This window comes from Chaetodon trifascialis, chromosome 20 (genome assembly GCF_039877785.1).
Source record: "Chaetodon trifascialis isolate fChaTrf1 chromosome 20, fChaTrf1.hap1, whole genome shotgun sequence".
In the NCBI taxonomy this organism is placed as follows: domain Eukaryota; kingdom Metazoa; phylum Chordata; class Actinopteri; order Chaetodontiformes; family Chaetodontidae; genus Chaetodon; species Chaetodon trifascialis.
In genome coordinates, this window is record NC_092075.1 from 950,668 (window position 1) to 976,304 (window position 25,637).

General features: G+C 47.3%; 3 protein-coding genes across 3 annotated transcripts; 1 reads left to right on the forward strand and 2 right to left on the reverse strand.

Annotated features, from left to right (window-relative positions):
* Positions 1-36: 36 nt before the first annotated feature.
* stc1l (stanniocalcin 1, like) lies at positions 37-3,016 on the reverse strand. Its single transcript, XM_070988625.1, has 5 exons — positions 2,554-3,016; positions 1,452-1,594; positions 1,255-1,362; positions 1,072-1,175; positions 37-708 (listed from the first exon to the last, which is right to left on the reverse strand). The coding sequence occupies exons 1-5, from the start codon at positions 2,669-2,671 to the stop codon at positions 414-416; spliced, it is 768 nt and encodes a 255-aa protein (XP_070844726.1). The 5' UTR covers positions 2,672-3,016; the 3' UTR covers positions 37-413.
* A 2,097-nt stretch (positions 3,017-5,113) lies between these two features.
* LOC139348464 (cGMP-dependent protein kinase 1-like) lies at positions 5,114-25,360 on the reverse strand. The gene is made up of 21 exons (XM_070988623.1): positions 25,140-25,360; positions 24,278-24,513; positions 22,637-22,772; positions 22,444-22,510; positions 22,261-22,360; positions 16,416-16,529; positions 11,831-11,936; positions 11,675-11,738; positions 11,512-11,589; positions 9,978-10,072; positions 9,495-9,560; positions 9,317-9,391; positions 8,976-9,072; positions 8,707-8,846; positions 8,358-8,447; positions 8,142-8,283; positions 7,899-8,062; positions 7,663-7,785; positions 7,514-7,576; positions 7,370-7,436; positions 5,114-7,294 (listed from the first exon to the last, which is right to left on the reverse strand). The coding sequence occupies exons 2-21, from the start codon at positions 24,489-24,491 to the stop codon at positions 7,196-7,198; spliced, it is 2,100 nt and encodes a 699-aa protein (XP_070844724.1). The 5' UTR covers positions 24,492-24,513; positions 25,140-25,360; the 3' UTR covers positions 5,114-7,195.
* Positions 18,504-20,238, forward strand: LOC139348465 (tubulin alpha-1B chain-like). Its single transcript, XM_070988624.1, has 3 exons — positions 18,504-18,616; positions 18,729-18,877; positions 18,975-20,238. The coding sequence occupies exons 2-3, from the start codon at positions 18,842-18,844 to the stop codon at positions 19,953-19,955; spliced, it is 1,017 nt and encodes a 338-aa protein (XP_070844725.1). The 5' UTR covers positions 18,504-18,616; positions 18,729-18,841; the 3' UTR covers positions 19,956-20,238.
* Positions 25,361-25,637: the final 277 nt, after the last annotated feature.

Below are 25,637 nucleotides of genomic sequence, written 5' to 3' on the forward strand. Positions count from 1 at the left end.
ATCACACAATCAATCAATCAATCAATCAACCAGTCAATCAGTCATGTAACATTTATTTCTACCTCAGCGTCCAGACGTCTGTCAGCTCGTCAGTTTCACATCACAGTAACTTCTCACCGAAACAACTTTAACTAAAGTGATCTCAGACCAGCCGAGCGGGAGTCACGAGGAGCTCCACGACCAGCGCGAGCGCCTCCTCCGACCTCCCCGCCGCTCCTCCTCTCACTACATTAAATATAACAGCCTCATAAATTAACTCGTTTAAGAAAATAAATATTAGTCTTCATCAAATCAGACCTCCTTCAAATGTGTGAAGCTTCATCCTAAACATTACCGATCACAACGTGTCGTAGTAATAATTAACCTGCGCGGCCACGTGTGTGTGTGTGTGTGCACGTGCGTGTGAGCGCGGTCTAGTTGCCGCCGTTGACCCCTCCCTCCACGTCATCCAGGGATCTCTTCCTGGCGAACAGGTGGGTGGGGTCCCGGCCTCTGAAGCCGGGCTGGACGTTGAACACGGGCATGTTCCTCCAGCTGGCGGGGTTGGTGTAGGTGGTGGAGCTGGAGCCGGTGGTGCAGGGTTTGTTCTGGACCAGCTGGAGGAAGGTCTCCATGTCGGGGCCTAACCGGGCCACGAGGCCGGTCCTCACGGCCGCCACCGTCTGCTCGTCGCAGGCCTGCAGGGTCTGCAGCAGCGTGCTGTAGTACCTGAACGCACCACAAACAGGAAGTCAGGCGTTCATGCTCCCCTCAGGAAGAACAACAAGAACTTTACTGATCCTCTGACATGTGGCGCCACCATCAGGCCAACACGTTAACGCATCCAGACACCTGTAGAGCTGATGGCAATCCCATCAGCCTCAGCTCAGTAGAGATGCTAGCCTGCTAACATGCTAAACTAAGACAGTAAACATTAGCTTTGTCACTGTAAGCACGTTAGCATGTCAGTGTTAGCATTTAGCTCAAAGCAGCCGTGTCTCAGAGCTGCTGGAGGAGCTGCAGCTGTTCCTCTCTCTGTCCAGGTGTGACTGCAGCGAGACTCAGACAGGTGTGTGTGTCATCAGCACTCACCTGTTGGGGAAGTGAGTGGGCACCTGCACCACCTCTCCGATGGCGTCCGGGTTGGTCCGAGCCACAGTGCAGATGTCCAGACTGGTGTAACACTCTTCTTGCACCTTTAAAAAGACAAAAGCTGAGTGAGCAGAGGACAGAGAGCAGCGGCGTCCTCATGATGGGACACTGAGTGAAACAAACCTCAGCGATCATCCTCTGGAAGATGTTACAGCGGCGGATCGTCTGGAAAACCTTCGCTGTGATTCCCTGAGAGATGCAGTGCAGACTCTTCTTCACGAAGGTTTTACCCTGTGGAGCAGCACACACACACACAGGTGAGACACACACACAGACAGACACGTGGACGGACAGACAGGTGGACAGGTGGACAGACAGACCTCTGTGTTGAAGGTGGCAGCCGTGTGCAGGAAGAGTTCACAGAGTTCGTGCATCCCGTCGGTGTCGCAGGTGGAGTTTTCCAGACAGGAGAAGAATCCACAGCCCACAGCTACAGCTCCACTCAAACATCTGGCCACATCAGCTGCACGCACACACGCACACACAGACACACACACACACAGACACACACGCACACACGGACAATGTGTGAACACGGGTTCAGGAAGTGCACACACTGAGCTTCCTGCTCTGTGGATTAAAACGCTGCAACTTTCAGCTCGTTTCAGTCTTTTTCTGCAGAGGAAGAGGAGGAGGAGGAGGAGGAGGAGGAGGAGGAAGAGGAGGATGAGGAGGAGGAGGAGGAGGAGGAGGAGGAGGAGGAGGAAGAGGAGGATGAGGAGGAGGAGGAGGATGAGGAGGAGGAAGAGGAGGAGGGGGAAGAGGAGGATGAGGAGGGAGGGGAGGAGGAGGAGGAGGGGGAAGAGGAGGATGAGGAGGGAGAGGAGGATGAGGAGGAGGAGGAAGAGGAGGAGGAGGAAGAGGAGGATGAGGAGGAGGAAGAGGAGGAGGAGGAGGAGGGGGAAGAGGAGGATGAGGAGGGAGAGGAGGATGAGGAGGAGGAAGAGGAGGAGGAGGAGGTTTCCACGTCTCTACTTTAGAAAAAGCAGCGACACAACAACAATAAAGTACTGCGTTACACGCTCTGCCTGATCGGGTCCAGACGTCCTCCATCATGAACGACAGAATGATTTGAAAGCAGTAAATTCATAAAAACATGCAAAACCATCAGAAACGTAAAACTAAGAGAAGTTCAGCTCAAGAAAGTCAGAAGTATTCAGACACTTCACTTCAGAAAAGTACTAATACTACACAGTAAAAATGTTACATGTTAAAGTCCTGCAGTGAAAACGGTACTTCAGTAAAAGTATGTGAGTATACTTAGGGAAGCTAAAGTATTACAGTAAAAGTACTCAGTGCAGTAATGTGTCTCCTCTGTCCGTCTCATCAGACTGTTGTGTCTCGTGTGTTCAGGTCAAAGCAGGACTTCGGAGGTGCAGCTGGTTCAGAGATGGAGACACTAAAAAAAGGACCGGGACTCACTCGGGCTGTTGGCGGAGAATCGAGCCCGGCGGGGAGCCGCTTCCTCCGGCAGCAGCTCGAAGCAGGCGGCGCAGCTGAGGCCGAGGAGGAGGAGGAGCAGAGCGGAGCCCGGCAGCATGTCTCACTGTGCGGATGGACGAGGTGCTTCTGGTTCAGGTTGTCGGTCCTCCTGGTGGCCCTGCCTGTCCCGCCACACCGTCCACACCTGGTATTTCTATCAAAGCTCTGACCAATCAGAGCGCGGCGCTCCCGCGGGGCGCGTTAATGGTTAATTCATGGACGTGATTAAGGCACGCGGCTAATTAGATATTTCCACACATTCCACAGGAAACACGGAATTTCCGAGCGGGGGTGAAGTCACGAGACAAATTTAGACTTTTTCTCCTGAAGAAACAGCAGAAAACTACGGAAGTGATCAGAGAGAACAAACAGAGAGATGAAGGACATGAAGAGGAGAAATTAAGCTTTCAGGAGGTTTAAACGCGATGAAATTGTGACAGAAACGTTTGTCTGTCTGTCTGTCTGTCTGTCTGTCTGTCTGTCTGTCTGAACGTCTCCGCGTCCAAAAATAGCAGAAGAAAACGGAAACCGGATGCGTCACTTTCTAATTCCAGTCACGTCTGTTGTTTCTGCTGTGAAGTGATTCAGCCAAGCGGAAACAGCTGACGAGGGACCGTGAACGCAGCAGGACACTTCAAATGTCCTCCAGCAGACACAAGTACTCAGATCCCGCAGTACAAGTACTGCAGCAGTGTTCAAATACTCCACAAAGGAAAAGTCCTGCATTCAAAGTAAAAGTATATGAGTATTATCAGTTTGTTGTTTTTGCTCAAACATTTAATAAATGAACTGAATGAAAATCAGAAATCCAGCCTGGTTTTCTAAAAGAGCCTCAATCCAACATGTTTTCATGTCAGACTCTTTCTGTGAGCTTTCTGAACGAATCCTGGATTCAAAGGCTCTTCACAGTCTGACCCTTGACCTTTTCAGTCCCTCCTGCTTCTTTTCATTTCATCTCATTTTAAGGCTTTAAACTCACACAAAGAGCTGAACGGCAGCTTATTCACTGAGAGCTGCACCAAATGTTCAACGTCCTTGTCCGGTTTTATAACCGTGCTTCATCCTCATAGAGGTCATTCTTGACAAAAAGACGTTTTGCTGCTTTATTCTTCAAAGGACGGTGAAGTTTGTCTGTCTGACAAAGCACCGGCAGAAACACGGCGCTCCAAGCAGCACAGCGAGCTTTGTTATTATCACCCAGAGGAAAAGAAACGACGACGAGCAGCAACGATCAATAATCAAAGAAATGTGGAAATAAAAAATGTGAAAAGAGCTTAAAAACAAACACACAGATGAGAATGAGCAGCATAGATCCAAAAAACATTTATTAAAGAAAGATCTAAAAATATTTCCAATAAATAAAAAACTGAACATTTGAATTAATAAATGGTTTGTAAGGCAGTTCTGAGGGTGTTTTAATTCACGTAAAGGTCAACAATCACAGAAACAGATTCAGTTTTCTGAGTTGAATTGTCACTTCCTTTTTTAAGCTAATTGAACTTTTGTGTTTTTCAGCTTTTACATGTTCAGTCTTTGACTCTTTGTCATCGATTATATAAAAACCAGCTTTCATTGGAGGCTCATGATTTTAATGTCACAGGTGAATCAGTGCTTAAAGTCGCCCTGCAGCTAGCAGAGCGAGCTAACGTTAGCTCTGTTGGCGGCGGTGCTGTTGGAGGGAATGTGGAAAAATCAGTGTGTCTTATCTTTGCGTCGCTTATCAGCGGATCGTGGGAGCGTCGTTAGTGGAGGGTCTGTGTTTCCATCGCTGCCCGGTTCACCACAGGAAGCAGTGACCCTCAAACGCCTCGGCTGGCTTCACGGCCTGCAGGTCAGCAGATAAACACCCCCTCCACACTCCAGCTTTCATTAACTGCCCCTCCAGCACTGACTGACCCCTCCACACCAGAGCCCTGCAACAAACCGCCACCTCTGAGGCCCGACGGCGTCCAGCTCCACGAATTATTTTAACTTTTAATTAGTTCCCTGATTCGAAGTGAACACAGTGAAACGAGTCCTCATAAACACACGACTCAGCCACCGACATGAAACCACGACCAGAGGAATGCTGTCAGCGTAGAGACGCTTTCACGTGTTTCAGCCCCACACAAAACAAGTAAAAATAGCATTTAAAGCACATCCATATGGACGTATGGTACAGCACAGACAGGCAGGCTGTAAAAAATCAAAGGGGCAGTCAGCCAGTCAGAAAAGGTCCAGAAATAGGAAACCAAAAAAATTCACGTGTTTGCTTTGAGTGCAAAAATAACTCAATTAAACTGTGAATAACAGCTGATTCAAGCACTGAGGGAACAGACCAGAATCCACACAGACGGAGCAGGAAGGAGGCCGCCGCCGCCTGAAGGAGTCCAGAGGAGTCGGCTGGAGGTTTAATCCACGAGGAGAAGTCAGACGAGGAGTTTAAGCCCACTATGACAGAAAAAGTCTGAATATTCTCAGAAAAAGGTCGTATTTCTAGTGAAAGAGTCTGAGAGCATCTCCAAGTGAAACAGCACAACTTTATTGTTATTACTTTTTGTAAAATACATTTTTTTGACATCTTTTCTTTTACATTATTTGACTTTATCCTCGACAAAATGTGTTTTTTATGTGTGTGTGTGTGTGTGTGTGTGTGTGTGTAAAATCTTCTCTTTATTCTGTAGATATGACTTTTTTCTTGAAATTTTACAATTTTTTTTTTCAAACTTTCTGTTCATAATAAATACATAAGTTGAATTTTGCTGAAATGGCTGTAGCTAGTTAGCTATAAGCTAACGTTAGCTCCAGTGGTTGAAAACACTGTCTGACTTTTTAATGTTTGCAGCTGATTCCTTTAAAAGGAGAAAAAAAGATCTGAATATGAACGACTGTTAAAGCTAACAGGTCAGGCATTGTTCTCAAGGCTAACTAGCCTAAAGGCTAAGGCTAGTTAGCCATTTTATAGGACACAAATAAAAATGAACGTCAGACTTACGCTTTATTGTTCAGAAAGTATTTGTCACTTTAAAGAGAAGAAAGGTTTTCAAGTTGAGGATTAATAAATGAGTAAATGTGATGTTATCTGACGGAGGTTTGGCTGCAGCTGCGCGTTTACATTAAATCAAATTACAGCAGGACAGAGCGGCTAACGTTAGCTTAAACTCTGATGTAGCATCATACAGGCTGAACTTCCACACACTGAGGAAATGTTTCTGAGTGGATGAACTAGTCGTTAAAAAGGACTTTTTCTATCATAACTCACCTAATTTACCTAAGTGTCCTAGTTCAAGCTTGAATCGTGGCTTTGGCCTGGAGGCAGCGCTCACTTACTGCTGTGAGGTGTAAGCTAGTTAGCCAAGCATGCTAACACAGCATTTTAGAACAGATAAACACTGTTAAATGAATGTCTTCCCCTTTTGTTTGATGTTTGTGAAAACTAAAGAAAGACGTGAGCGTCGCTCTTTATATCTCCTCATGAGGAAACACAAAGGCCTCGTTAAGGTCGTTAAAGTACGAACAGAATCGCTCTTTGAGGACGAGTTTAGCGAACGGTCAGTTCCTGATCAACCGCTCAGTGAAAATGAGACTGAATTGAAAGCAGAGTTGGAAGATATGGATCGTTTTCCGTCAGCTGCAGACCAGATTTGCTTCCTCTCTGCTCGTAAATGTCATTTCTCAGTGACTTGGGGATTACCGAGGCCCAGCTGTCCCTTCATATTTACCCCTGCGGCTCTGCTGCTTACACTGAATCAACTCTGACGCATTTCTCATGTCCCAGCAGGTCTGGTACCTGAAGGCAGCACGGCGCTCTAATGTTCAGTCAGTCTGAATCGATGATGATCTTCACATGTCACAAAGACATGTTGAAGTATTTCCTGAAGGCACCTCGAAGGGAAGCTGAACACTGATGACGTCTAAAGTCTAAAGAGACTAAAATCACAAAATATGTCCAAAAGCACTCATATTAGCAACAGGACAGAAGCAGAAGCGACGCTTTGAGAGAAAGCTGCTTCTTTTGTTGGACTGTCTGAGCAGACAGACCCTGAAACACAAAGAGAGCTCAGCTGGGAAAATGTTCAACATCATAACTGTGTGGAATAATTCATGACGAAGAGATTTAACGTGCATGGTTTGAATATCCTGAACCTGATAAATCTCTGCTGTGATGCATTCTGGGACCTTCAGGACGGAAACAAAGAGTCCTGAACTTTAAGAGTCTCAAAGAGTCTGAAAATCTCAAAATACGCCGACTTTTAGTCAAACAGTGGAACCTTTCTTTGTCCAATCGTGACTTGTATTTGAGATATTCTGACATTTTCCTCAATAAAGTCAGTTAATTATTTAAAAATTAGGATTTATTGTAAAAACTTTACTCTCATGAAGTGATAAGATTATTCTTTGTCCTAATTCTGATTTTATTTTGAAAAATCATCACTTGTTCTTGTAATATTATGACACTCCTCGGTTGTGATTGCTGTCTTTCAAACGATATTTAAAGTTAAATCTGTTTTCTCGGCTTTCCACCTTTGACCTTTGACCTTTGACTACAAGCGAACTCTTCAGCGTCTCTTTCTGACAATCCCGTTCTCACTGTCCTGTCCTGTTAAAACTCAAGGTCCCAGCCAGACTCTTCATCAGGAGGAGGGTCGTCTGCGTCCTCTGGGAAGTAGTCAAAGTTGCTGTTGTCCAACGGTCCGTCCACCTGGCAGAAGAACAGAGGACGTTAGCGCTGTCACCCGCGTCCTGTCAGCTCACAGAGACGCTGCAGGACACTCACTGTGGGCGTGAACGGGGAGTCGACGGTTCCCTGGCGGAGACCGTCCCAGTTGAAACCCTCAAACCACCTGAAGGACAAGGACATGTTGCCATGACTACAGAGCCATCTCCTCAGTGAAGACTCATCTCATCTTTACTGTCTCACTTGTGTTTCTGGATGTCCTTGACTCCGTTTTTCTGATTTCCCAGCCGCTCTGAAGGATTGTCCCTGAGAAACACACAGATAGTAAAGATGTTTAAGGTGGACCGGCGCTCTGCTCGACGCCGTCCGCACAGTTAAGGTGGACTGACAACCTGCAGAGCCGTTTGATGAGGTTGGTGGCGCTCTTGGTGATCTTCTTGGGAAACTCGATCATGTCGATGCCTCTCAGGATGATGTTGTAGGTCTTCATGGGGTCAGAGCCTGAAAATGGAGGACTGGAGACAAAATGTTACCAAAAGTAAAAGTACTCATTGTGATACGAGTACTTTTACTTCAGTACAGGATCTGAATACTCCCCCCCTGATAATACATAACGTCTGCTGAGTACCTGCCACTGAGCAGCTCAAAGACCAGTATTCCCAGTGACCAGCAGTCGGCTGAACTGTCGTGGCCTTTGTTCAGGATGATCTCAGGGGCCACGTACTCAGGGGTCCCACAAAACGTCCACGTCTTCTTACCCAGACCCACCTTCTTAGCAAAGCCGAAGTCCACCTGGGCAGAAGACACACACATGAAGAGCGTCTTCAGTGTCAAATCCCTGACCTGTCACGTCTGGAGAGCGCGTCCACACCAGCTTGGCGTATCCTCGGTGGTCCAGGATGATGTTCTCGGGTTTGAGGTCTCTGTAGATGATCCCTCTGGAGTGCAGGAAAGCCAGAGCCTCGATGACGCAGCCAGTGTAGAAGCGAGTGGTGCTGTCATCAAACGAGCCCCTGAAAGACAAAGCGCTGAGCCTGAGGACTGTGGTCTTTCACACCTGGACACACCGACACACACAGTCTCACACCTGTCTCGCAGTAGCGTCCACAGCTCTCCTCCGAGGCAGGCCTCCAGCAGCATGTAGAGATATTTAGAGTCTCTGAAGGTCCGATACAGCCTGCAGGAAGGCAGGCGAAGAAGAAGAAGAAGAAGAAGAAGAAGAAGAAGAAGAAGTGTGTAAAGTACTGACGCAACACAGGAGAGTGTCCAGGTCTGTCCCCGAGACTCTGTTTGTCCAAACAGCATTCGAGTGTAGTGTGGACGGTCCCTCCTCACAGACTTTAAGACAAATTGTCCCCAGAGGTCTCAGACTGAGTAGTTAGTGTAACTCAAAGCTATGACCAGGGTTTGATCTCCTCGTCCGTTTGGACTCTGACCTGATGATGAACGGACTGTGAGCCTCCATCATGATGCGGCGCTCTGACAGGATGTGGCCCTGCTGGCTGGTGTCCAGGATGTGCCGTTTCTTCAACACTTTGAGGGCAAACGATCGGTTGGGATCGTTCTTTAACTGCACCTGAACACACACACACACACACACACACACACACACACACACACACACGCACACACACACACACACACACTCAGACAAGAACTTCACGTGTCTACACGTCCTCAGCTTCATCAGCACCCGTAGACTGACCAGCTCCACGCGACTGAAGCCCCCCATCCCCAGAGTGCAGGTTATGTTGATGTCACTCAGGGACACGCTGGAGAAGAAATCTGCCTCCGCCTGCAGCCTGGAGAGGACAGTGAAGGACACGTTAATGAGGACAATACAAAGAGTCAAAGGCAGAAGGCGTCCATGTTGGACAGGACAGCACACAGCTGGAACACTGGTTGATGGAGATAAACAGCACCACAGAAGAAGACACACAAGGAGATGCAGCAGTCAAAGGTCAAACAGTGATGAACAAAACGTCGCTGGAGACGCTCTGAAAGCTCGTCTGTTCGTCCTGCTTTGAAGTAAACGAGTGAACTCACTTCGCTTTGACCTCATCGCTGTCATACTGCTTGTTGTTGACTTCGTCCAGTCCTCCAATCAGCTGCTTGAACGACCTGGGACATACGTACAAAAGAGCGTCTGAGCCAGAAACACAAAGACGGCGTCACAGAGAGCGAACCGCAGACTCCTCCACCGCGTCAACAAAGACTCACTCACTCTCTGTCGATGACCAGACATGTGACGTCTCCCACAGCCGTGACGCTGGCTGTCCGGACGTCCTCCCTGCAGAGGAGACATGAAGTGAGACGCGGGCTTAGACTCTGTGTTCAGTGACTATAGAAGAAAAAGACATTTGACGTGCTGTTGTGGTCTGACCACACCTCGAGGACTGGGAGGAGTGGTCTTGGCACACCTGTAGTCCTCCAAACCTCCTCCCTGAAGGTGTCTTCAGGCAGAACTCAAGGAAGGTTTTAAAGGTTTTTAGAGATTAGAGACGAAGCCAGTGGACGAGCCAAGAGGGGACGATCAGACGCAGGTGGTGACGCTTCAGAGCATTTTTATAATGTGTGTGTGTGTGTGTGTGTGTGTGTGTGTGTGTGTGTGTGTGTGTGTGTGTGTCTGCATGTGTGTGTGTGTGTGTGTGTGTGTGTGTGTGTGTGTGTGTGTGTGTGTGTGTCTGCGTGTGTGTGTGTGATTCACCCTTTCAGAGCCTGCTCTCCAAACCAGTCCCCTTTGGACAGAGTCTTCACAGTCACCTGCTCGTCATTGGCCGAGTCCTGCTGAGACACCTTCACCTGTGGACATCACAGCTCAGGTTAGCTTCACCTGTTCGGTTCCTGCTCAGTAAAGACCTCATGAGCCCAAACTGTTTCCCATTTGAGTCAGCTGCTGAGCAGAGACAACCAATCACATTATCCTGTTTCACAATGTCCATTTGTCCTTGTTTGTCCTCTGGATTTGATATCTCACCAGTCCAAAGCTTTTTGACAGCTGACAGGCATCCTGACGAGGACCATAGTTAAAAATGGTCCCTGATGTTTAATCAGGAGCTCTGGAGAATAAAGCAAAGCTACCGACTACGTCTGATGCTACGATCGATGGCCCCGCTCACCCACACTGCCAGTTCGCCCCAGTGGCCGCTCACGGTACTGCAACAATCGAAGCATCGTGACAGACAGTCGCCTTTGTCCATCCAATCACAGCGAACAAACGAAGTCTGGGGTAATGGGCCGGGGTGTGATTTCAAGGGCTCACTATGATTGGATGATTCGCCTCCCAGAAAAAAAGCATTTTTCCAACTATAAAACTATTAAAACCTCGAACTTCAAACACACCAATTACTACACTTTGCATTGCGGGTTTTTAATAAAAATGAGTTTAATCTTAATAAAACCACTCAAGCAAAGCTATTTAAATTTTTGTGACATCCTCCTAATGTCGGGCTGAGAGGGCGGGGCCAGTGGGAGAACCTCTACTGAGCATGTGCAGTAGGTCACACGCTCGAGAGAATAAGCTAAAAATGAGTTAAAACATGGAAAAGCAGTACTTCTGCCTTTAAGTGTCAGACTAGTTTTCATCATAGAAATGACTGAATGAGTATTTAGTCATCTGATTGGTGGAACCAGAGGACACTTCATGGACGGTCATCTAAAGCCTTAACGAAGGCACTGAAACACAGTAAATCACATCTTTGTCGCCTCACTGATGTTTTGTCATCAAGACAGAATAAAACATGAACCTCAGTCGTCCAGATGACCACGCTGACACGAGTCATCGCCATGACGAAGCTGTCGGTTGACCTTCATGCTGGAGACAAACCTGCAGCTGCAGCCGATCAATAATCCACAGACTCATACAGAGAACCACAAAATATCACAGCAAACCATCCAGAAAACTCCCAGTAATCAACAACAGATACTGAGGGCGACAGGAACAGAAACAACACCCACAATGCACCTGGCTCCTGGGGGAGGGGGCTGACAGGACAGCAGACCCTGACCTGTGAGGCGTCAGTGAAACCTTTCCTCAGCTTTCATGATGATGTGCTCTACACTGCAGAGGCAGCACGTCTTCTCTGTGGAGGTTTATTTGGGGGGGGGGGGTGTCACACGAGCCCACACTCAGGCCCAGAAACCACCTGACCTCTCAGCTCTGCTTTCACCTTCTCCCCCGTTTTCCTCCTCCCTCTGCATTAATTACTCTCTTTCACTCTCTCGCCAGCGCTCTTCCTCACCTGTCCTTCGCTGATGATGAAGAATGTGTCTCCGGTGGCTCCCTGACGGATAATGTAATCACTGTCGCTGTAATGAGTCTGAGGGAGCAGAGAGAGACGTGAATCATGTGCAGCGATACGTCAGATCAGTTCGTGAAAGAGTGCTGGAAATAGAAAGCATCACCTCCTCCAAAACATCGGCCAGTTTGCTGAGAACGTCCTCAGGCAGCGACTGGAACGAGGGGACGCTGCGAGGACAGTTTACAGGGAGAGACGTGAGTCACTGTCGCGTGGTGAGAGCTCGAAACGGGGCGGCGGTGGGCAGGTGTGTGAGCTGTACCTGCGCAGGAAGTCGGTGTACTGGGAGTGTTTGATGAGACCAGTCCTCATCATGATGGTCTGGAAGCCCTGACGGTCAATCGCCCAGAGCTTGATGTCGGTCAGGGCTGCGGACAGAGAGACGGACAGAGAGACAGAGAGACAGAGAGATGGACAGAAGGACGGACAGAGAGACAGAGAGATGGACAGAGAGACAGACAGACAGACAGACAGACAGACAGACAGACAGACAGACAGATGGACAGAGAGACAGAGAGATGGACAGAGAGACAGACAGACAGACAGACAGACAGACAGACAGACAGACAGACAGACAGACAGGTGTCTGTCAGGCTCTGACATGCCTCACATGAAGGACATAAAGGTGGTGCTCAGTCTCAGTACGTCACAGGATAAACGGTTAAACTGCTTCACCTTCACAGGTAAACTCACTGAGATCAGGAGCTGCACTAACACACACAGACACTTCACACACACTTCACACACACACACACACACACACACACACACACACACACACACACACACACACACACACACACACACTTCACACCCACAGCAGACGCCGGCTCTGTAAAGTGTTGGCGCTGAGAGCGAGCTGCTGGGAAAATATTCAGCTTCTGCACGCCGTGGATGAGTCCCTGGTCTCTGAGGACGTCTGAGGACGCTGTCGACGCTGTCTGAGGACGCTGTCTGAGGACGTCTGAGGATGTCTGAGGACGCTGTCTGAGGACGCTGTCTGAGAACACAGCACTGATGATCGTCTCTGTTTCTGCATGTTCAGCTGCTCTGAAGCTCTGATGCGGCTGTGATCTCACACACCACCTGAGAGAAATGTCTCTATGTACACTCACTTTATGTGACACCCACCTGGGGACAGGTGGGACAGACTGTGTCCCAGAATAATATGAAGACAGATTTGGACACAGTGTAGACGGCTGCTATCATAATCCCATCATTCACTTTATGTCTGGTCATCGGACACGTTTGAAGCCACAGGTAGGAATGAAGACCATCAAGAACAGAGTCTGGACACATTTATTGATCTGAAAGGACAATACATCACGTTTGTCTTACTGTCAACAAAGTCCATGAAAAACTTAAGAATGTCTCTGAGGGAGACAAAAGCAGCTGTGAGTGAAGGTCAGCAGAGACGCTCTTGAACGTTTCTGTTATTCTGACTGTGAGCTGCTTCAGGTGAACGAGGCGTCCGTCAGTCGCAGCTCAGCAGGACAGACGGCAGCTTCACGGACACACAGCGAGGCTTTTCAAAGGTCACAGAAACAAGAAACTTTCCTCAAGGATAAATGCAAAGAAACAAGAGCGCACACACACACACACACACACACAGATGCCTTCGCCGTGTGACGTGGAAACACGAGGAGGCTTTCAGTGGGACACATCTTGTGTATAGTTCAAATGAAAAATATTAATTTGTGAACTGCTGGAAAGTGTGTTTCTACATGCTGTAAAACAGGTCTGGAGATGCTCCTGACCCACTGCACCTGAACGCCTCATGCCGACCCTCACACCTGAACCTTCAAGCCGAATCCTTCGAGCACTCCTCTGCAGCGGTGAGGTCCAGCCGGTGTCCTCACAGCACAGATGTCCTCACTAAGACTGCTTAAAGCTGAAGCTGACACACACATGCGGCGGCGGTTATCTGCGTCGGCTCTAATCCCATCAAAGGTTTAATTTCACCAGCTGTTTACATCCTGCTGCCCTGCGTCACGGCGCCGCCGGCACGCCGTATCTCACCATCTTCACCTCATAAAGGACGAAGGTCTAAATCCAGCAGGGCAGGTGGCGCTGAACTGGTTTCTGCCACCGGCTTCCATGACTTTCAGTTTAATTGCCTTTCATCATCCACGTTGCTATGGAAACATCAGTCAACATGTCCTCCTGTCCATCCATGACGTTTACATGTAAAGTCCTCTCTGACGCCTCCTTCAGCTCCTTCATTTCACATGTCACAGAGCGCTCCTCCGTCAGTTTGTCTCCTGTGGATAAATCAGCCTTCATAACGTCTTGGTGGTCATCAGCTGAGCTCGGAGCAGGAGACTCAAACCCGCGGCCCAGAGGACACGTTCAGCCGGCCGCGCAGTTTGATGAGGCCGATGATCAGAAGTCGTTGTTGAATCCAGCCGTGGATTCGTCATTTCTTCCATTTTCCCCTCTTCTTTTCCATTAAAGTAATCATTACATTTTTCAATAAGGCTGCAACTCCGAGAAAAAATCCTTTTTCATTTCACATTTAATATTTCGCTGCGACAGCCTGTTCAACCTGCTAACACGCGGCCTTTTCAGACCACAGCTGGTTTGACCTCATCCAGATCGCTCAACCAGCTCCTTCAGTTTCTCTTCACTTAACAGCTGAAGACAGTCTTCAGCAAGATGTTCACACTGCGTTAAATTTGTACGTTTCATATGAATCATATCAGTGTTTCCACAGCGTTCAGATCAGCCGAACACGTTTACGAGCTTCTCATCAGGAGGACGAGGCCGTGACGTGACGACGGCCAAGCAGCAGGACCCCGTGTCCTCTGAGCCGAAACGTGACCGGCCCTTCACCACAGCGCTGCCACAAAGTACCACTGAAACATAGAGAAACGTAAAGTTTAACGCGAAGGAAACACACCTGTGGTCTGTCAGGACACTATGATCAGGTCGACTTCACGGAATCTGTTATTTTTGTTTTATTTACGTACAGGTTCACGCTAGCTGCCCCTGCTTCCAGCCTGTATGCTAAGCTAAGCTAACCCGCTGCTGGCTGTAGCGTCATGTTTGTGGACAGGTGTGTGGACAGGTGTGTGGACAGGTGTGTGGCTGGTATCAGTCGTTTCATCTAAGCTGTTTCTCAGAAGGCTGAATGATTCCTTTAAGTCTGCATGCAGGAGTTTTTCTTCCAAACAGCTGCTGAGTCGTGTTTGTGTCGCCTGATGATCGTCGTCCGGCGTTCTCTCTCTGTTTGCTCTGTTTTTGGTCTCCACCAGCTCCTGAGGGACATATCTGTCTCTTTGTCCACCAGCTGGTCTCTAACTGAGTCTGCCTGCTGCGCAGGAAACGATGCTTTAAGGTTAAAACAATCAGCTGCAGGACAGAAAAGGCTGCGGAGAAGGCGATGATTCACGCAGTCATTTCATCAAATGTTTGTGAAAACGCTGCTTCCTGTCAGGGAAAGGATGATCAGGACCTGATGGCTGATTTCTGCAGGGCTGATGAACGTGTCTCACTCTTTCTCTCACTTGATGACATTGAAAAGCACAAGGACGCTGAATGAAAGAGACTCAGAAAAGATGAACTCAGGACCGCTTTTACAGATAAATGTGTTTATAGATCCGTCTGATTTTTTAATGTCGCACAGCCAAGAGCACGAGCGCCGTCAACAGCATCGTGCCAAAAACACTCCGTTTATCAGTCAGGGCCCCGGCGTCCCTCCAGCTCATCAAAGTGAACCACAAACACGCCAACACAAACCAGTTTCACACCACATTTAAAGCTCATCCTGCATCTGAAGCCCAACCGGCGGCCGCGAAGATGAAGGATTAGATCTGCAAAGCGTGAGCGTGCAGAGTGCTGAGAGATCGATGAGGAGGCGAATCAAACAGGATGAAGAGTGAAAGCTCTCCCTTCAGACACAGCGACAGAAAACACAGATCAGAGTATTTCTGATCCTGCGTCGTCTCGTCTTATATGTTAATACAGAAAATGAGTTTTACCTGTTTTTATATCAAAATCTCTTTTATTTTCCTACAAACTCTGACGCATGGACAGAAATTCATCCGATCAAATGTGACTTGGGGAAACCGGATTAGCTCGTCATATAAAACCACACTGGACGTTTAAATGAAACTCGGCTCGACTTTTTCCGTTTGATGACGTGAATCTTTGAAGGCACGATACAGATAAAATGTTAGACAGTGAATTTAATACACTCTTAGGTTTCTAATATTAGCTTGCATTAGCCAACATGCTAGCTGTGTAAAGGTTGTTTGCAGATGACTTTAACTTTCATCTTGTCCTGCTGAAGTGAGCGAGGGAACATTTTACTTCGGTAAGAAGACAGAAACCTGACTCACCTTCAGAAATCACAGTTTTACTTTAAAGTGGATCACAAATGTTAATGCTGCGGCTCAGCCCCTTAAATCCTCAGTAATGGCATCGGACCGCGCCGAGAGTTTCAGCTTTATTTCTGCTTATTTGGAGATATCTGTCAGATTGAAAGGCTTCACAGCAGCATGTTGTAAATGAGGGGGTGTGAAAGAGCTCCACAGGTGAAGGAAGACGTTCAGACAGGCTGGTGTTTAGGGGAAAACGAGGCTGTGCAGTGATGTTTGTGGTCGACGTGACCACTTCATTTGTCACTGAATGATTAAAATGACTGTGCCGTTAAAGCATTTTCACAGTCTGACTTTATTCCTCTGCCAGCAGCACTGATGGATGAAGAGGCCTTCAGCGGTGTTGTCAGGGTCAAACATCTGCGTCACTGACCCTCATTTTCACCGTCTCTGAACATCAGATTACGAGAAAACAATGGGCTTGTTGGTGGGAGCAGTGCGTCGTGAGTGTGTGATCGTGTGTGTTACCTGTTACCGATGCTGTGCGAGTGCAGTTGTACAGGATCGCCAGTTCCCCAAACACTTTCCCCGGACCGATGGTGCAAAGTTTCCTTCCTTGTTTGGTCACCTCAACCATTCCCTCTGCGAACACACAACGACAGCAGCTAATTAATTAATTAATCCACCTGACGATTGAAGTGAAGTTTAAACTTAGACTAGTCTAAAAGTGAGAAAACTGTCAGAAAACAGTAAAAAAAAAAAATGCACAGATTAATCTCTAAGGGACACTGTCTGAAACAATACTGTGTATTATATAGGTCATTTGAAACCAGCAGCTTCATAATCACATTCTTCTATAACCAAATCATGTTTAAATGCTGCTGAAATGTGCAGCATTATGAACATCATTCTCTAATTTAAATGTGCACATTAATAAAATAATACAATGGAAACTGCTTATAGAGATCATGTCTGTGCTGGTCAGATCAATCACGCGCGCGCTGTGTCTGTAATTCGCGCCGCTCTCCCCCTGCTCAGTACTTACACACAGAAGCCACCACACATCATGTTATTGACAGTCACTTTCAACCAATAGGATTCCGCTGTTCTTTTCCCGCGCAAGGGACTAAAAAAAATCCAACTATATAAAGACTCATATTTCAGTTATATCTCTCATAGGAAGTCCGGACAGCGGAATACGTGTTTTTGTCAGTTCGCTTTTCAACTTGAGTAAGAAGAGTAGGTGTCAGGAAACATGGTGAGTAGGGAATAATGCAAGGTTTATTTTTGATTTAATCAGGTTTTACCAAGCTAACAGCCCGCGACACTTATCAGTTTAAGTTAACGTCATGTTCGGTGTTGGCTAGCTAGCTAGCTAGCTAATAGCTGAACGTTTAGCTTCTGCTAACGTTCGCCAATAGCTAATAGCTGAATAACTAGCTAGCTAATAGCTGAACGTTTAGCTTCTGCTAACGTTTGCCTGCAAGTCTTATGGTGAAGAGCAGTGAACAGAGTTTCATGTTTTATGATAAAAACGTGGTGGAGTCTGCGTGATGCGCAGGTGACTTTACTTCAACAACACAGACATTTCACTTCAGCGGTTTGTTTTCGCGGATGGTGGAGAGATGCGACCGCAAACTGAACAAACTATGGAACAACGGCTGGTGTAACGGTTAGCATTGTTGGTTGCATTAGCATTGCTAAACGCTAAAATCAGGGCTGTCAGTTTTGAACTGAGTTCAGAGTGAGATTTTGACGGGGGTCTGATCTGATAAATGAATCATAAATTCATACAAATAAAAAAATTTAATTCGGCATTTCTTAGTGCAGGTGTGTATATGTGTGCGCGCTGTGTCTGTAACCCTGCTGCACCCCCTGCTCAGTAGAAGACACCACACGTCATGTTATTGACCAATCATGTGCGGCTTGAACAGAAAAGAAGTTCAGCAAAAAATAAAACAAAGCGGCTCTGCTCGTTTTGTCCGCCACCGACACAACACTGCTTTGATTGTGCTTTATTCTGCTGTTAAAGTGGCATTTATTTAATTTCTTGTTGTGTTCTTTCTAATGGAAAAGGTTTGACCATAAATTAAATTTTAGTCACACTTGTAGGCTTTTCTGCACACACTGACATACCCAGTTGGGTTACATCAGTAGCCTTGTCATATTCCTCTGTCTTACCTCCTATTTAAAGCGCCTGACTGCAACCAGATATTTGTATACTTGATGTATAATTGAAATTATGTTCTTCCAGAGATCTTTAAGGATTTTCTCAACATGAGATTTTTTTCTGCCTTAAACATATCTTCATTAATTATATCTCAAAATAAGATTAAATGTGCAGCATGTGTCAGCTGACTTTGTCATGATGATGATCTTAGATTTTGAGCTATCTTAAACATATGATGTATAATCTGAAGCATGTAATTAGAAATGGTTGAAACGTATGTAAATGTCTGTTGAAAATGAATGCTGACTGTTACAAATTGTCTTTGTTTTCCTCCAGCGTGAGTGTATCTCCATCCATGTAGGTCAGGCTGGTGTCCAGATTGGCAATGCCTGCTGGGAGCTTTTTTGTCAGGAACACGGGATCACGCCAGAGGGACAGATACCCAGTAACAAGACTCTCGGAGTAGGAGATGTTTCTTTCAGCACCTTCTTCAGTGAGACTGAAACTGGAAAACACAATCCCAGAGCGATTTTTTTGGACCTGGAGCCCACTGTTATCGGTAAAATGAAATGAAATAAATTGTAGAAAAAATATCATTGTTGCTCTTTCGTTATGTTTTATTGTTCCCTCAGTTATTTAAACCCTCATATAATTTATGGTCATTTCCTTAGATGAGGTGCGCACAGGGACCTACCGCAAGCTGTTCCCCCCTGACCAGCTGATCACTGGGAAGGAGGATGCTGCCAACAACTACGCCCGTGGACACTACACCATCGGCAGAGAGATGATCGACCTGGTGATGGACAGGATCTGCAAACTGGTGCGTACAGTCAGAGCAGATTTTGCTCCAGAGTATGAGATGAAAAGACAGAGCTGTATCTGACATGTGATCGTTGTCTCTTCCTCTCTGTCCTCAGGCTGACCAGTGCACTGGCCTTCAGGGCTTCCTGATTTACCACAGCTTCGGAGGTGGCACCGGCTCTGGTTTCACCTCCCTGCTGATGGAGCGCTTGTCTGCGGAGTATGGCAAGAAGTCCAAGCTGCAGTTCTCCATCTACCCAGCTCCACAGGTGTCCACCGCAGTGGTGGAGCCCTATAACTCCGTTCTTACCACCCACACCACCCTGGAGCACTGTGACTGCTCCTTCATGGTGGACAACGAAGCCATCTATGATATCTGCTGCAAGAACCTCGACGTCGAGCGTCCCACTTACACCAACCTGAACAGGCTGGTCGCTCAGGTTGTGTCGTCTGTAACCGCTTCTCTGCGCTTCGAAGGTGCCCTCAATGTGGATCTGACAGAGTTCCAGACCAACTTGGTGCCATATCCCCGTATCCACTTCCCTGTGGCCAGCTACGCCCCTATGATCGCTGCCGAGAAGGTTTACCACGAGCAGCTCTCTGTGGCTCAAATCACAAGTGCCTGCTTCGAGCCAACCAATCAGATGGTGAAATGCGACCCTCGCCACGGCAAGTACATGGCTTGTTGCCTGCTGTATCGTGGTGATGTGGTGCCCAAAGATGTGAATGCTGCCATTGCCGCCATCAAGACCAAGCGCTCCATCCAGTTTGTGGACTGGTGCCCCACTGGTTTCAAGGTCGGCATCAACTGCGAGGTGCCCACTGTCGTTCCTGGTGGAGACCTGGCCAAGGTCCACAGGGCCGTGTGCATGATGAGCAACACCACCGCTATTGCCGAGGCCTGGGCTCGCCTTGACCACAAGTTTGATCTGATGTACGCCAAGCGTGCCTTTGTCCACTGGTATGTGGGTGAGGGGATGGAGGAAGGAGAGTTCTCCGAGGCCAGAGAGGATATGGCAGCTCTGGAGAAGGATTATGAGGAGGTTGGAGTCGACTACCTTGAGGGCGAAGGAGAGGAGGATGGAGAGGAGTATTGAAAAGTTGAAAATATTACAAAAACAGCTCAAAGCTCAAACGTTCAGCAGTTAAACATGATTTGAATGGACGTTGATAAATACGTTAGAAAATGTTTTGCGATTTTGTCAGTTTAAAATGTTCAGTTCGAGACTATTTTATTGCATGTTGTTAAATATGTTAGAAAATGTTTTGTGATTTTGTGTTAAAAGACTTCAGCAGTTCGAGATGATTTTAACGATGGTTTCAATATGTTAGAAAATGTTTGATTATTTTTTTCTGTTAGAAATAAAGTTCCTGAAATGCATTATGTCTTCAGTGTTGTTCAGGTAACTTTTTCCTTTTAAAGAGTTAAAAATCTTTATGAATGGTGAATCTTGGCCCACGTCATGTAATCCAATAAGGAAACTCCAGACTTAGTTTGACAGTTTGCTCTGCACCAACAAACAAACGTCATGTGACAACATACAGGAGCAGATTGGTTTTACTGCTGATGAGAAATGTGAAAACATTTCAGTTTGAGTCAGTGTGCACGTTTGTTAACCATCAAGCTTCGACTGGAAAACTCTTCTTCAAGGAGACGGTGGAGGAGGTTGGTACTGAGAGGACTGAGGAAGAGGAAGATGAAGGAGAGGAGTACTGAACAGGCATGTATCTGTTGTACTGATCTCTGATCTGTGCCTCTATTAGTGTAAAAAAAGATGTTTTGCTCTAGAGCACATGTCAAACTCAGATGCCTTTGGCCCACATGATAATGTCTAGTAGAGCTGGCCTGCTGATGTATTGCATGCACCACGAGTACTACGAGTCCCACAATGCACTGTCAGTACGTTGGCACGTCAATCAAAGGCCCACGAGCGCGAGTCCCTGCCCACTCGCTCCTCAGCGGTCTGATGGAGCTCGTCAGCTGTGGTCAACTTTCAGCTCAAGGCTGCAGGAAAGTTGGACGACACAGCAGTGGCGCCATGTTTGGTCCATGGCAGCGGTTCCTGCTCAGCACACAGCAGCTCTGCTCTGTTCTACTCAGCACAAAGTACCTGCTGCTATGATGACTTCTGTCCACATCCACCCCCCCGTCCTGCTGCCGGTCCTCTGTTTGGATAGACAAGATGGTGTTTCCCAAATGGTAAGAGATGTGTGTTGATTGGTAGTTTCTGTAGTTTTCCATCTCCAGAATATGGATCCATCGCACAGCGTTGGATTCGCTCCTTGTTTCTGAATCAGGGTTTTTGGTTCAGGTGCTGTAGAAGCACCTGGCTTTCTCTGCCTCTAGTCTCCCCGACACTGTTTCTGTGTCTTTCACTGCAGCTCTGAGAAATCTGCTGAAATGAAATATAGTCAGTTGTTATTGGTGAATGATGTCTTGTGGTACTCTCTACACCTTTGGATAGTGCTGTGTTTATTGTGTGTGATGTATTCATATCAGTATTTCTGATAATGATAAGTCAGAGGCAGGAGTCACTCATTCCTCTACCTGGTCCACTGTTAGAAAAAACAGCGGTGCAACTTGGTGGGCGTTATCCAGGTAATTTCTCTGCGTGAGAAACAGAAGGTGTGCCGTGTGAACGGGTTGAAATGCGTGAGGCTTGAGAGCTTTGGGCAAGTTATCACAAGCTCACTGTGAGTGAGTTATTTAAGCAGCATCTGCATAAGAACCATTCTGTCACAAGCTGTTCAGCCCATAAACAGGTTCTACTGGGACAATAAGCTGAGCCGACTGGTGCCGACTGGTGAGGACAGCAGCGCTCAATCCGATGCTCCAGCCATGAATTCAAAGGAGCGGACTGAGCGTCTGCTGAGAGCTGAAAGAGCATGAAAGACCGTCTGTCCTCATCCTTGAACACCACCTGAAGTGGACTGAAGCTACGTCACAAGTTTGTGTGTGAGCCGCCATAAGATTTATCACCGAACGGCGTCCAGACAGTGACCTCACCATGACATCACCTCACTGCTGCTGCTCCCTGCCTGTTTGCTCTTCTTCTCCTCCGGTGGAGCTCTGTTTCTCGGCTGTCTGTCCGGATCAGGATCACTCTTGTCCCGTTGAGCAGGACAGGCTTTAGTCTGGAGGGAGGACATCTTTTCTTGCTGGTGTGTCTTTCCTCTCAGACTAAACAGACTGAAATGTGGGGACGTTCTTTGTCCCCACAGGATGAACCCTCGTGTTTTCCCTCTGCTGGTTCAAAGAACTTTTTCTCATATCTTTCGCTAAATGTTTGTTTCTAGAAACGTGGCTAATTGGTGAGCTGCTGTTGCTGACAAGCTAATGATAGCATGCTAGTCAGCTGGGAACATGCTAGCACAAGTGAGTAACACAGCAAGCGGCCTTACCCTCCAGGACGTAGACCGTGGAGCCGTCGTCGCCCTCCTGGATGACGCAGCAGCCTTTGGCCAGGCTGGTGGGATGCATGCAGTCCATGATGGTGAGGATCTGAGCACACGAGGCAACACGTGAGCTGACGTTTCAAATCAAACACACGAGGAGGAGGACAGTGGTCGCAGGTGCGTTGTTACCTGCCCCTGTTCCAGGTGTTTCATGAAGTCGTTGTCCATCAGAGCCCTTTGGATCAGCTCTCTAGACCTACAAACACACAAACCGGTCAGACAGATCTGTCCTCCTGTGTGTGTGTGTGTGTGTGTGTGTGTGTGTGTGTGTGTGTGTGTGTGTGTGTGTGTGTGTGTGTGTGTGCATGCATGTCCTGCTCACTCCTTGCTCTTGCAGTAGCTGGTGAGGGTAACGTCGGTGAGCTGGGAGGGGTCCAGCCCTGACGGCTCTGCAGAGATGGCTTGTCTCTTTGTGCGCTGAGGCTCATCAGGAGCTGCTGGAGCCTGAGCTGCTGCTCCTTAAAGACACGAGCAAAGAGAGCAACGTGAGCAGAACAGCCGGACCCCCACGGACCCCTCGGTCCTCCACGACCCGCTCCAGATGTACTGTGCTGTGGTTTTATGAAGTACATGAACTGTTGTTCCAGCTCAGCGTGTGTGTGTGTGTGTGTGTGTGTGTGTGTGTGTGTGTGTGTGTGTGTGTGTGTGTGTGTGTGTGAAAAGTAGTTAAAAGAGTTTTTGGAGCGTTTCACATCTTTCAGTCTGTGAAATGTGTCGCTGCATCAGATTCACAATCAGAGATATTTACAGAAATCAGTGAAGCTGATGAGGAAGAACATTAAATGCATCGACTTTGAGCTGTTTTCAGGTCAGTTTGTGTCAGTGGATCAGATCAGGTGACCACTTCCTGTTTGATTTGAAGTCACTGAAGCAGACCACACGTATGATAGGGTGACTGTCATGTCGGAGGCGTGTCAGCGTGGAGACACTGCAAACAGCTGCCCACTAGCGTCCATCTGTCCACTGCACAGCGCAGGACGACAGCAGCTGACACAGTGAACCTGCAGCTTCAGCCACGGCCCTCTTTCACCTTCAGGCTGAGCTGAGATCAGCTGTGGACGCAGTGTTACAGGCGATGGAAACCAGTGCTGACGCAGAGTTTGTCTTCTGCTCTCCACTCAGTGAATGATTTCTTCTAATTACATTTTGCAGCTCTCTTTCAGCACTGAGGTCACGACCTCTGTGTTTCCAATGGGAACACTGAGGTCACGACCTCTGTGTTTCCACTGGGAACACTGAGGTCACGACCTCTGTGTTTCCACTGGAAACACTGAGGTCACGACCTCTGTGTTTCCAGTGGAAACTGAATGACCTGGAAGCATCTTGAGTTCAGATTCAAGCTCATTTATCCTCCAGCTGTGAAGAAAACACAGCTGGAATGAAGTATAATGTCTTCAGGAGCAAGATGTAAAACAACAGAAAGCATCTGCAGCGTGCAGGCGCATCATAAATATATAATAATACACTGAATATTTACAGGCAGTATTTCTTTTCTTACTGTTTATAAATAAATAAATAATTCAGCATTTTATTCCTGCAGTTACAATAATATCATTAATAAAATACCAAAACTCAGCTGACTTGGTGTCTGGTTAAAGTTTATATTACCTCAGAGTTCAGAGTGTGACTCACAGCCATCCAGACCCTCTGCCTGAGTACTAATACTACACAGAAAATACTCCTTTACAAGTACAAGTCCTGCATCCAAAACCTTAAGTACTTAATGTAAAAGTACTCATGTCAGTGTGTTAATATTCCTGCTGCATCTTATCTTATCTTATCTTATCTTATCTTATCTTATCTTATCTTATCTTATCTTATCTTATCTTATCTTATCTTATCTTATGGGAGTGAAACGAGTCAAAGCTGATTTTCAGGGTTCTGGACTGACAGCAGAGAAGATGTTTCCCGTCAGGACTCGTGTCACACTGAGTCCACCTGAGCCGGCAGGTGACTGACACACCTGTGCTGGCCGTGTCCGCGGAGGTGGCCGCGTGCTGCGACGCGCTGCGATGCCGGTCCAGCTCCACCTGCAGCTGTCTGATCAGGTCGTCCTTGGTGTCCAGCTCCAGCTCCAGCTCGTCGATGAGCGCGTCTCTCTGTCTGAGCTCCTCGATCTTCAGCTGCAGAGCCAGCTGCAGGTCCCTCAGGGTCCCCGCGCTCTTAGACCCGGCCATGTACAAATACTGCACTCAAGTACTGCAGGAGGAAGAGGAAGAGGAAGAGGAAGAGGAAGAGGAAGAGGAAGAGGAAGAGGAGGGACGCTGTGAACACTGACAGCTGCGGACAGCACATTTACTCAAGTGTTGTGCTGGTTTGAGGTACTTCTACTTGAGTATTTTCTTTTTCTACAGCTCCATACTTTTACTCTAGTCAGAGCATGAAGTCATTAAAACGAGCTGAAACTTCAGCGGCTGCAACATTCAAGAAATGAGCACGTGAATGCGTCAACACTAATAATTCAGTCATAGACCAACAGTATGCTGAAAGCAGCCTTTCTGCACAATGAGTACTTTTACCTCTGGTACTTTGATTATATTTAAATATGACAATGCTTTTGTACTTTCACCTCAGCAAAGTGCTGAAAGGTACCAGAGTATTTGTACTGTGATGTTGTACTTTTACTGCAGTAACATGGGTTAGTCTCAGTGTTCCATCGCCGCCACCACACACACACACACACACACACACACACACACACACACACACACACACACACACACACACACACACACACAGTAATGAACCTGTGGTCTGCACTCGCTCATCTTCATTCATTCATTCATTCATTCATTCATTCATTCATTCATCCGTCATGCACTCACCTCTCACAGTGGAGTCCGGATCGTCCAAACGCTGCTGAGTCAGAAGTCTCGCTCCTTTCTGCTTCTTAATATCCGATAAAGAAGTGATCAATCATCGGAGGAGTTGGGACGTGAACGCGGCGTCGCGGCTGCGGATGAACATGATGAGTCCGACGCACGCGAAGCTTCAGCGGGCTGGACTCAGAGGACGAAGCCACGCGCAGATGCGCACAGCTGAGTTTGACAGCAGACTACAAAATAAAAGTCCAGCGACGGAGGAAGTACTCACATCCTGTACTTCAATAAAACTATGGATAGAGAGTCGTGGTCCCTTATTTTTACTTTACTTTCCTAAAAAGTACTTATAAAACAGCTCGAAGGTACAAGAACTTTCTTTTCCACTCTGAGCATTTGTATTTGATTTATACTGAACCTTTACTGCACTCTATTTATTTGACCTCTTTTGTTACATTGCAGAAGAAGATATTAAAAACCTATAAAGGGCAAAGAAAGACAAAT